The sequence below is a fragment of the Haliotis rubra genome, unplaced genomic scaffold, assembly GCF_003918875.1.
Source record: "Haliotis rubra isolate DU_JTF1 unplaced genomic scaffold, ASM391887v1 Scf12, whole genome shotgun sequence".
NCBI lineage: Eukaryota > Metazoa > Mollusca > Gastropoda > Lepetellida > Haliotidae > Haliotis > Haliotis rubra.
The window spans coordinates 3,832,304-3,843,811 of NW_025765114.1; the positions used below are offsets into that span (position 1 = coordinate 3,832,304).

The 11,508-nt window shown below is 41.4% G+C and overlaps 1 protein-coding gene across 1 annotated transcript; it reads left to right on the top strand.

Annotated features, from left to right (window-relative positions):
* The first annotated feature begins 348 nt into the window (after positions 1 to 348).
* LOC124262850 (fatty acid hydroxylase domain-containing protein 2-like) lies at positions 349 to 10,923 on the top strand. The gene is made up of 5 exons (XM_046697435.1): positions 349 to 508; positions 5,160 to 5,281; positions 8,477 to 8,682; positions 9,437 to 9,709; positions 10,392 to 10,923. The coding sequence occupies exons 1-5, from the start codon at positions 445 to 447 to the stop codon at positions 10,534 to 10,536; spliced, it is 810 nt and encodes a 269-aa protein (XP_046553391.1). The 5' UTR covers positions 349 to 444; the 3' UTR covers positions 10,537 to 10,923.
* Positions 10,924 to 11,508: the final 585 nt, after the last annotated feature.

Consider the following 11,508-nt stretch of genomic DNA (forward strand, 5'->3'; position numbering starts at 1 on the left):
AAGGCACTCAATGTACGGGTCTGCCGCACCCCCAGGGACACGGTTGCACGACGCTACTGATTATGTAGGCAATCCTCTTATCGGTAAAAGACCATTGCACTTTAGAAAGACTAATAAGAATAGCTAAATCAGTACAGCCTTAAATCGTAAAAGAGCACTAACTCTCTAAAAGATCCTCTCAAATATTGAAATACGGAAATATCATCAACTCTGTAAAGAAAGATATGGCATAATCCTGTCACTCTTATTCATCATATCAAATATCTTAAAGTCGGTGGTGAAGAGCATTTTATCGATTACTGTGTTACAACGAGGTATGTTTGGCAAGTTTCCAGGTCACGGTGCGACACGGCTCGGACTTTGTTCCGTCGTCTGTTGACTAACGGCGATGTTATTTTTGTACGTTATATCGGTCCGTGCCGGAGGTATATCACATTTGTCAACATGATGAACGCTACTCTGAAGAATATGACTGAATCTGATCATGGAATATGGCTGGCGTCGATGGGTAAGTATGACTGTCACGAAGACATGATGACAAAATGAATATTTTCATTCGTACGCGGCGTTATCTATGTAAGGAAAATAGGACAGACACGAGTGAATAGACACGGGTAACGTAACACAATACGTCCAACACAGACAACCTACAGTTGTATATACCAGGTAATAACACAGCAGGTGTGTGTGTGTGTGTGTGTGTGTGTGTGTGTGTGTGTGTGTGTGTGTGTGTGTGTGTTTGTTTTGTTGTTGTTGTTGTTGTTGTGTGTGTGTGTGTGTGTGTGTGTTTGGGGGGCCTTGTGGTTAAAGCGCTCGCTCGTCACGCCGAAGACCCGGGTTCGATTCCCTACATGAATACAATGTGTGAAGCCCATTTCTGGTGTCCCCGCCGTGATTGCTGGAATATTGCTAAAAGTGGCGTAAAACCACTCATTCACTCACTAGTACACAGCACAACGTTTATGTCTAACCCAAACATGCTTGACGTTTCTAAATCTATAACACGGTAACAATGTTTATGTCAGAAGTAAAGAAGGGGAAATGTATGGATGTCTGTATTGTGAGGATCACTGCGTTTCACCTGTATCACTTCTAAATGTCAGTCAAGGAGTACAGTGAATCATATCACACCATAACACAGTTACATATGTGCATTGTGTGTCCAAGTCAAGCCACCATACACAGGGACTATGGCAATGTCATGACATAACACACAGGGACTATGGCAATGTCATGACATAACACACAGGGACTATGGAAATGTCATGACATAACACACAGGGACTATGGCAATGTCATGACATAACACACTGGGACTATGGCAATGTCATGACATAACACACAGGGACTATGGCAATGTCATGACATAACACACTGGGACTATGTCAATGTCATGACATAACACACCGGGTCAATGTGAATGTTGACATAACACACTGGGACTATGGCAATGTCATGACATAACACACAGGGACTATGGCAATGTCATGACATAACACACTGGGTCAATGTGAATGTTGACATAACACACAGGGACTATGGCAATGTCGCTGACGACATAACACTGATTCATGGCAATGTCATGACATAACACACAGGGGACTATGCGGCAGTGTCATGGCATAACACACAGGGACTATGACAATGTCATGGCATAACACACGGGGACTATGGTAATGTCATGACATAACACACAGGGACTGTGGCGGCAATGTCATGACATAACACAGGGATTCATGGCAATGTCATGACATAACACACTGGGACTATGGCAATGTCATGACATAACACACACGGGGACTATGGCAATGTCACTGACATAACACACAGGGACTATGGCAATGTCATGGCATAACACACAGGGACTATGGCAATGTCATGACATAACACTACTGGGACTATGGCAATGTCATGACATAACACACAGGGACTATGGCAATGTCATGACATAACACACAGGGACTATGGCAATGTCATGGCATAACACACAGGGACTCTGGCAATGTCATGACATAACACACAGGGACTATGGCAATGTCATGACATAAAACACAGGGACTATGGCAATGTCATGACATAACACACAGGGACTATGGCAATGTCATGACATAACACACTGGGACTATGGCAATGTCATGACATAACACACAGGGACTATGGCAATGTCATGACATAACACACAGGGACTATGGCAATGTCATGACATAACACACAGGGACTATGGCAATGTCATGACATAACACACTGGGACTATGGCAATGTCATGGCATAACACACAGGGACTATGGCAATGTCATGACATAACACACTGGGACTATGGCAATGTCATGACATAACACAGAGGGACTATGGCAATGTCATGGCATAACACACAGGGACTATGACAATGTCATGGCATAACACACAGGGACTATGGTAATGTCATGACATAACACACAGGGACTATGGCAATGTCATGACATAACACACAGGGACTATGGCAATGTCATGACATAACACACTAAGGACTATGGCAATGTCATGACACAACTAACACAGGGACTATGGCAATGTCATGACATAACACACAGGGACTATGGCAATGTCATGACATAACACACAGGGACTATGGCAATGTCATGGCATAACACACAGGGACTATGGCAATGTCATGACATAACACACAGGGACTATGGCAATGTCATGACATAACACACAGGGACTATGGCAATGTCATGACGCATAACACACAGGGACTATGGCAATGTCATGGCATAACACAGGGGAACTCTGGCAATGTCATGACATAACACACAGGACTATGGCAATGTCATGACATAAAACACAGGGACTATGGCAATGTCATGACATAACACACTGGGACTATGGCAATGTCATGACATAACACACAGGGACTATGGCAATGTCATGACATAACACACAGGGACTATGGCAATGTCATGACATAACACACAGGGACTATGGCAATGTCATGACATAACACACACGGGACTATGGCAATGTCATGACATAACACACTGGGACTATGGCAATGTCATGGCGCATAACACACAGGGGACTATGGCAATGTCATGACATAACACACTAAGGACTATGGCAATGTCATGACATAACACAGAGGGACTCTGGCAATGTCATGGCATAACACACAGGGACTATGACAATGTCATGACATAACACACAGGGACTATGGTAATGTCATGACATAACACACAGGGACTATGGCAATGTCATGACATAACACACACGGGGACTATGGCAATGTCATGACATAACACACTGGGACTATGGCAATGTCATGACATAACACACGGGGACTATGGCGTGTCATGACATAACACACAGGGACTATGGCAATATCATGGCATAACACAGGGACTATGGCAATGTCATGACATAACACTAAGGACTATGGCAATGTCATGACATAACACACAGGGACTATAGCAATGTCAGCGACATAACACACAGGGACTATGGTGGCAATGTCATGGCATAACACACAGGGACTATGGCAATGTCATGACATAACACACTAGGACTATGGCAGTATCGCAGCAATAAACACGCCAGGACTATGGCAATGTCATGACATAACACACACAGGGACTATGACAATGTCATGACACACCACAGGGACTATGGCAATGTCATGACATTAACACTACTTTTGGGACTATGGCAATGTCATGGCATAACACACAGGGACTATGGCAATGTCGCTGACATAAACACTAACTGGGACTATGGCAATGTCGTGACATAACGCACAGGGACTATGGCAATGTCATGACATAACACACAGGGACTATGGCAATGTCATGACATAACACACTGGGACTATGGCAATGTCATGACATAACACACAGGGACTATGGCAATGTCATGACATAACACACTGGGACTATGGCAATGTCATGACATAACACACAGGGACTATGGCAATGTCATGACATAACACACAGGGACTATGGCAATGTCATGGCATAACACACAGGGACTATGGCAATGTCATGACATAACACACTGGGACTATGGCAATGTCATGACATAACACACCGGGTCAATGTGAATGTTGACATAACACACCGGGTCAATGTGAATGTTGACATAACACACTGGGACAATGTGAATGTTGACATAACACACCGGGTCAATGTGAATGTTGACATAACACACCGGGTCAATGTGAATGTTGACATAACACACTGGGACAATGTGAATGTTGACATAACACACTGGGACAATGTGAATGTTGACATAACACACTGGGACAATGTGAATGTTGACATAACACACTGGGACAATGTGAATGTTGACATAACACAATGGGTCAATGTTAATGTTGACATAACATAATGGGACAATGTCCATGTAGACATAACACAATGGGACAATGTCCATGTAGACATAACACACTGGGTCAATGTGAATGTTGACATAACACAATGGGACAATGTCCATGTAGACATTACACAAGGGGTCAATGCCCATGTCATGCCACGATATACTGGGACCATCTCCATGTAAAGACATAATACAATGGGACAATGTCCATGTAAAGACGTAACACAATTGGACAATGTCCATGTCATGCCATGATATATTGGGACCATGTCCATGTCAAGCCACGATATACTCGGACAATGTCCATGTCAAGACGTAACACAATGGGACAATGTCCATGTCAAGACGTAACACAATGGGACAATGTCCATGTAAAGACATAATACAATGGGACAATGTCCATGTCAAGACTTAACACAATGGGACAATGACCATGTCAAGACTTAACACATTGGGACAATCCATGTCAAGCCACAGTCTCCTGACAAGATGTTCATGCCAAGCCTCAACACTCAGTATTCACAACACTGACACAATGTCAAGTTATATCTCTCTGGCATAATACCAATGTCAAGTTTAATACACAGTAACAAAATCTGTGAAGGTATAGCCCATTAACACAATGTCGACATCAACCTACGCCATATTTATCAACACAACTTCAACAAGGTACGCAGACGGTTTGTGACATGAACCGAGAATGACAAACCAAACAAAAACAAATGATTATTATGTTTTCTTTAGCTTTAATGTGATGTTGGCGATAGCGAAACAAAGACCAGACTATAGTTGTTTCTTCACTCTGTTTTCAGGAACCTACTTGGTGTCAGTCGCCGTATTCTGGGTGGTGGGGACGTTGTTTCTCGTCGTGGACGTCACCGGTAGACCGGCGTGGATGAAACAGTTTAAAGTCCAGCCTGGCAAAAACGAACCGGTAAACTAATATGATTGGTTGGTTGGTGGGCTTGTTGGATGGTTTACCTGCTGGCTGACTGACTGACTGATTGGCTGGCTGGCTGGCTGTTTGGCTGGTTAGTGAGTTGGTTTACTGGATGGCTGAATGACTAGCTCGTTGGTTGGTTAATCAATGGATTGATTTAACAAGGTGTGGGTGAAATTTCCCTTCCATTGCTTTACCCAATTAGAAACAAAGTCTAGGGAGACCACCTCAAGTGCTCCATATTCTAAACATACATATTAAGGGAGTCACAATCTCTCCAGAGGAGTGACAGTATCACTTCAAGTTTCCAGTAGTCAACTATTTCTTTATTAACTTTCAAACAGTTCTTGCCTTTAGTGCCTACGTTCCACAACTTTTGCATGTTCTTTCTACCAAGATTTCAGCCAGCATCGTTCGACTGATGATCATGCCCAAGTAGCTTATCACGGTGGCGTGATAAGCTACTTAAAAGCTATTAATCGTATGGAGGGCAGTTCCAAGGGTGTCGCATCGGTGACGAACATGGTATCTGATGAAACTACGTATTGTGACTTATGGCCCCGTAGTGCCGAATATCGCCCTGTCCTCTGAACATGAACATTTGACGTTTCTTTGCATGCATTATGACATGTTCCACCAGTGGCGCAGGTTACGCTCATATTTTAGCCGACACCTAGTGTCATTATTTCATAATAAATATATAATGTTCATTATAGAGTTAGATTTATGCAATAGACACTGTTTTCAGAAGATATTTCTTGTAATTATGGACATGGTTAGGTTGGCTCAGAATGAAACCCAAGACCTCATTTATCATTGAACAGAATCATGCGCATATATATGCTTCAGAGCTACTTTCACAAATTGTCTCTACCTTCCATTGCTAAGCTAACGGGTTTTTGTTGTTTTTGTTTTTGTGTTTTTTTGTGACTTATACGTTAAAAGGTAAACACATACTTACGCTGTTTTGGAGAAAACAGTCCGAAAGAACCAGTTGTGTACTCTTTTTTGTACGTCAGTGTACTTATGACAGTTCGTGCCTGCAACTTAATCCATGGCGTATAGAGTTTAGATTTTATGCAATAACCATGAGGTCATAATACATGCATGGCGAATACAAATGAAAACTCCCAGACAGGTTGTCTATTACAAGATTACCCTTAAGAATCGTGTCGTGAATCGCGAATCTTCAGCAGCTTGTGACACACGCGTCGAGTATCTGCAAGTCATGTGACAGCACACCATTGTAGACCTTGAAACAACACACATTAATCATCATTAGAATTGTTTTATGAAATCTTTATCATTAGAGGTATCTGCAAAAATCATTGATCGTTGTACTATGTCAACTATGTATTGAGCCCGAGTTTTAAGAATAACCAGCAAATGGTGTTCCCAAGTAAAGGTGAATCATTGTTTGTTGTTATTTGGTGGTTTGCTTTTTGGATTTGATTGTTGTTGTTTTTGTTTTGTTTTGTCTTAATGCTGTTTTGTGTTTATTTGTATTTTGTTGCTGTTTTTGGTTTTTTTAAAATTTTTGTTGGGGGCAGGAGGTCGGTAGATGCAGGTGCATGTATGTGCAAACAAATATCAAGGATATGCATATAATTCTAAACTAAAGTAAGAAAATAATATTGCATGATTCGCATGTGACAACACCTACCGAATGTTTCAAAGACTAAAGGAGAATTTTTGAAAACGTGGTAAGCGGTTTTCCACCAGTTTGGGCACACCTTGTTCTGTGAATTGATGTCTGTTGCAAAAATGTCAAAACATTATATTGTCCTCTTTCTTCGTACCAATATTTCAGATGCCACTTACAGCATTACCCATTGATATATACATGAAAGTATTAGCTGATATACTCATTCAAGTATTAACAGGTATACCCACACCAGTATTAGCTGATGTATTAGCTAGTATACTCACGAAAGTATTATCTAGTATACTCACTGAAGTATAAGCCGGTATACTCACTGGATATTTAGGTGATATAGGTGAAGGGCAAAATAATATAGACATGCAGATGCTGTAACAACATTTAACCAATACTTGTCAATGTTATCATCTCACAATTTCCAATATCATCTGTGTTACCAAAGACGCTGCTTAAGATACAAGCAATATGTTGATGGGGTAGGGCACAGAACATTGAAACAATATCCATTTCACCTTTGTCCAAATGTATTTGTATTCGTAACGTGACGTGATTATTGCATTTACCACAATATGGGTATATCAATTTAAGGTGCATGTGCACCTACTCTAGATCTAGGACAACAAGATACATTGATAGTCACTGCACCAAGGTGACACATAGTCACAGCCAGATTATACCTCGGTCTCGTAAACGCGATCCCAGGCCTTCTATCTGCACGTGACACTTCGTGACCTTGTCGTCACGTTGTTTTGACCCACGACTGTCACCATTATGTGAAGGATTCTGGTCTCGACAATATACAGGTTATTGCTGAAGCCTTGCTATTTCTTGACAGCGATTGGATATTGTATTCATATCAGTATATTAAGCATACGTTCTTGCTAATTCTTGTGTATACATGGTTTTCTAATGGCGGAATCGCAAACATTTACTGGTAAAAAACTACTTGGGAAAACAAAATCACTTCCGTGAAAGGATTAGCTTGGCCATAAAATTGTTTCCAGATCTGTGGCATATGTGTGAGTGACAGAGTTGGGGCATGAGTGTGTTGATCAATGTATCAGTGATATCAGGTTAGTTATGGGGGGAAATGTGAGTAGATACCGACTGCTAAATATGTACCTTTTCATTGTTGCCTAAAAAACTGACCATGTATGAATTTGCGTGTCTGTTGTTAAACCTCGCATGCAGCAACATTCCAGCTATATGACGCGAGACATACACCAATGCACCCAATGCAGTGTTCATTCTGTATACAGTTTGCAAATAATGGGACTTGATGACTGGATGTTCTAATCACATCAATCCAATCCCTGTTGCTGGAGTACCAGTGGACATTTGACTTCAACCTGTTCAACTTGTCCGAAATTCATTGTGCACTAACAGGGGACACAACTCTGCACACGAAAGAGCTTGTTTGTTTTCGAGCTGAACGTTCCTTCAAACAGATATCAGTTGCAGTTTCTACCTGTCCTTAATTGTGGTAATATTTTTACTTTATCTACAACTAATTGCAACTTTTATTAAAGGTTAAGTCCGGCCCACTTTGGCAAACAACAAAAGTCGTCATCACCAACCAGATCTTCGTCGGCCTGCCTCTCAGCTTCGTCAATGCCGGTCTACAGCGATACCGAGGCTGCGACCTGACCTTGACCCTACCTCAACCAGTTGACTTCATTCGCGACTTTGCTGTGTTTGTTGTCCTGGAGGAATTTGGATTTTATTACTCTCACAGGTTGACAACGTTTTCCTTGCTTCCGTAAAATTGTTGTACTATCACTAATAATTCAGGCGTGTGTGGTGATAAGATGTAGCACCTTATCTAAGCGAATCAACACGTTTTGCACGAGGCAGTTTGCATGCTGCATAGTTTTATTATACATCACTTATCATTGCAATATAGCAACAGCTATTTTCTGGCCAATCCTGTAAGAATTCATAACTTCATGCTTTATGTATCATCCTCGGTACTCTAGTGTAACATATCTCCGTTCTATCCTGTGGCCATCGCCACCATACCTTTATTTAGATTCCAAACATGCGACAATAAAAATGCTGTCCAATCACATTACAATCACGATAAATATACAAGGTACACAAGGTACTGATAAAACAGATGAATATGACATCACATTCTTAACGGAGCGCTATGTTTGCGAATGGGTCCAGTGTAGCCATCATAATGCAAGGAATATACAATACAATTGTTATCAAGGATGTTTGCCGATATATCACTGAATGTTTTCTTATATTATTATGTGTTGTGGTCTCAAATGGCTTGCAAACAAACCTCCATTATAACAAGAAAAACGTTAATTTTCTATCATTTATTGACTTATTTTTCCTGAAAACATATTTAAGGTTACATACCTTTATGTACACGTGTTATCATAACTTTCATTCCCGATGGTCTCATTTTTCAAGTAGTTCCCAAGAACGCCAGTCTGGAATGATGGTGGGTTGTAAACACATATAACATCTTCCCCCAGGCTACTTCATCACCCCGTGTTCTACAGCTGGATACACAAGCAGCACCACGAGTGGACGGCCCCCGTCAGCTATGTCGCCGTCTACGCCCACCCCATTGAATACATCTTCTCCAACATCATCCCTCTTGTCCTCGGGCCCCTGGTGTGCGGATCCTGCCTCCTGACCACGTGGGCGTGGTTCGCCGTCGCCACCTTCACCACCATGATCCACCACAGCGGCTACCATCTGCCGATCCTCACGTCGTCTGAGTTCCACGACTTCCACCATCTAAAGTGAGACGATGATGATAGGTGTATTGAAAAGAACACAAAGACCAATGGTGATGATGATGTAATGATGATCATCACCATCATCATCATCACCATACCCATCATCATTATATCATCATCATCACATCACCATCATCATCACCATAACCATCATCATTATATCATCACCATCATCATCACATCACCATCATCATACCACCATCATCACCATAATCATCACACCAATGGTCTTTCGCGTTCTTCTCAATACACCCATTTCCTTTACACTGATAATACCTTTATACATTTGACAGGGATGGCCAAGTCGTCTATGGCGTCTTACTGCAGAGTTGTCTCCCTTAGGGGCGCCAGAATTGTGTGATCGTTGGTTCGTTTTATTAATGAGTCTTTGTATGTAACTTGTGTTCGAAGAGGTGCAAACTGAAAGTGAGGCACTCGTATACTATCATCTGAATAGGGATGATACTGTTTTCTCACTGTCAGGGTCAGCAGCATGTGCAATGTCAAAAGTCCTATATATTCACGACCCCCTCATTAAAGGAGCCTTTAAATATTGCCTATTTCTGAGAAACGTTAGCTTATCTATCTATAGACATACAATATTACGCCTTTCATTTAATGGTTAGCTTTCAGAAGAAACATCGACGAGACAAGATGCTGTATTCTGTAATTCCTTGTCTTGTAGATACAACGTGAACTACGGAGTCACTGGGTTGCTAGACTGGTTCCATGGGACTGATCTCAAGTTTCGTGCTGCGCCACAATTCGACAGACATAGAATGATATTCAGTGCCGGCGACATGAAGCTCCGTGAAGACAAGATGAAGTGACAGGGGTCAACGTCTAGCAGTAGCGACACGCTGCATTCAGACACTGTACAAAATACACCTGACTTGTTGTATTATACTTGTATATAGGAACAATACTCTACGACTGTGTGAAGGGTGGCACTTCGAGGGGACAAGACTCAACACTCGATCATGACTTTTGTCTAAGTGTTCGTTTATATTTTCCTGTTTTACTGAAACATGCTTTTAATGCATGTCGAGGCGCATTCAAGTATGTAGAGCCCTTGTTATGGCTCACATCATAATACAACGTACTCTTGAAATATATTTCACGGGTAGATTTATATACATGTATACAGATGTCCCGACATCGATGGGCACTGACCGTTTGTTTTGAGCTGACCATATATTAAAGGACAAAGCACTGTAGTGAATGTCTTCTCCTTCACAGATTGGTTGGGGCTGTGTGATCATGTATATCTCCTGGTCTCATAATATTGTCTAATGACAATAGCATTATCACAAACATATACCTCCCTTCTCATGACGGTGGTATTATCACAAACATATAACTCCCGTCTCATGACAGTAGTATTATCACAAACATATACCTCCCTTCTCATGACAGTAGTATTATCACAAACATATACCTCTCTTCTCATGACGGTGGTATTATCACAAACATATAACTCCCGTCTCATGACAGTAGTATTATCGACCCACACTGCTGGCAGTAGGACTGGGAGGCGGTGGGGACAGTAAATATTCCTGTCACACTCAATTAAAGCAGTAATGGGTGATAAGAATCTTTGCATGTGTTGTGAAATTCCAAAAAATTATCCCTCTGCAGATTTGTTTAGTCTCTGAAAATGAAGAAAGTCTCAGGGCTCCTTTTCATTATGTATATTTTTTTTTTACTATGAACTTTTTTTCAGTAAAATATGTTCATTTCAGAGACTAGTTGTTAGTCTATATATCCCCTTTCTCATGACAGTGGTATTATCACAAACATAT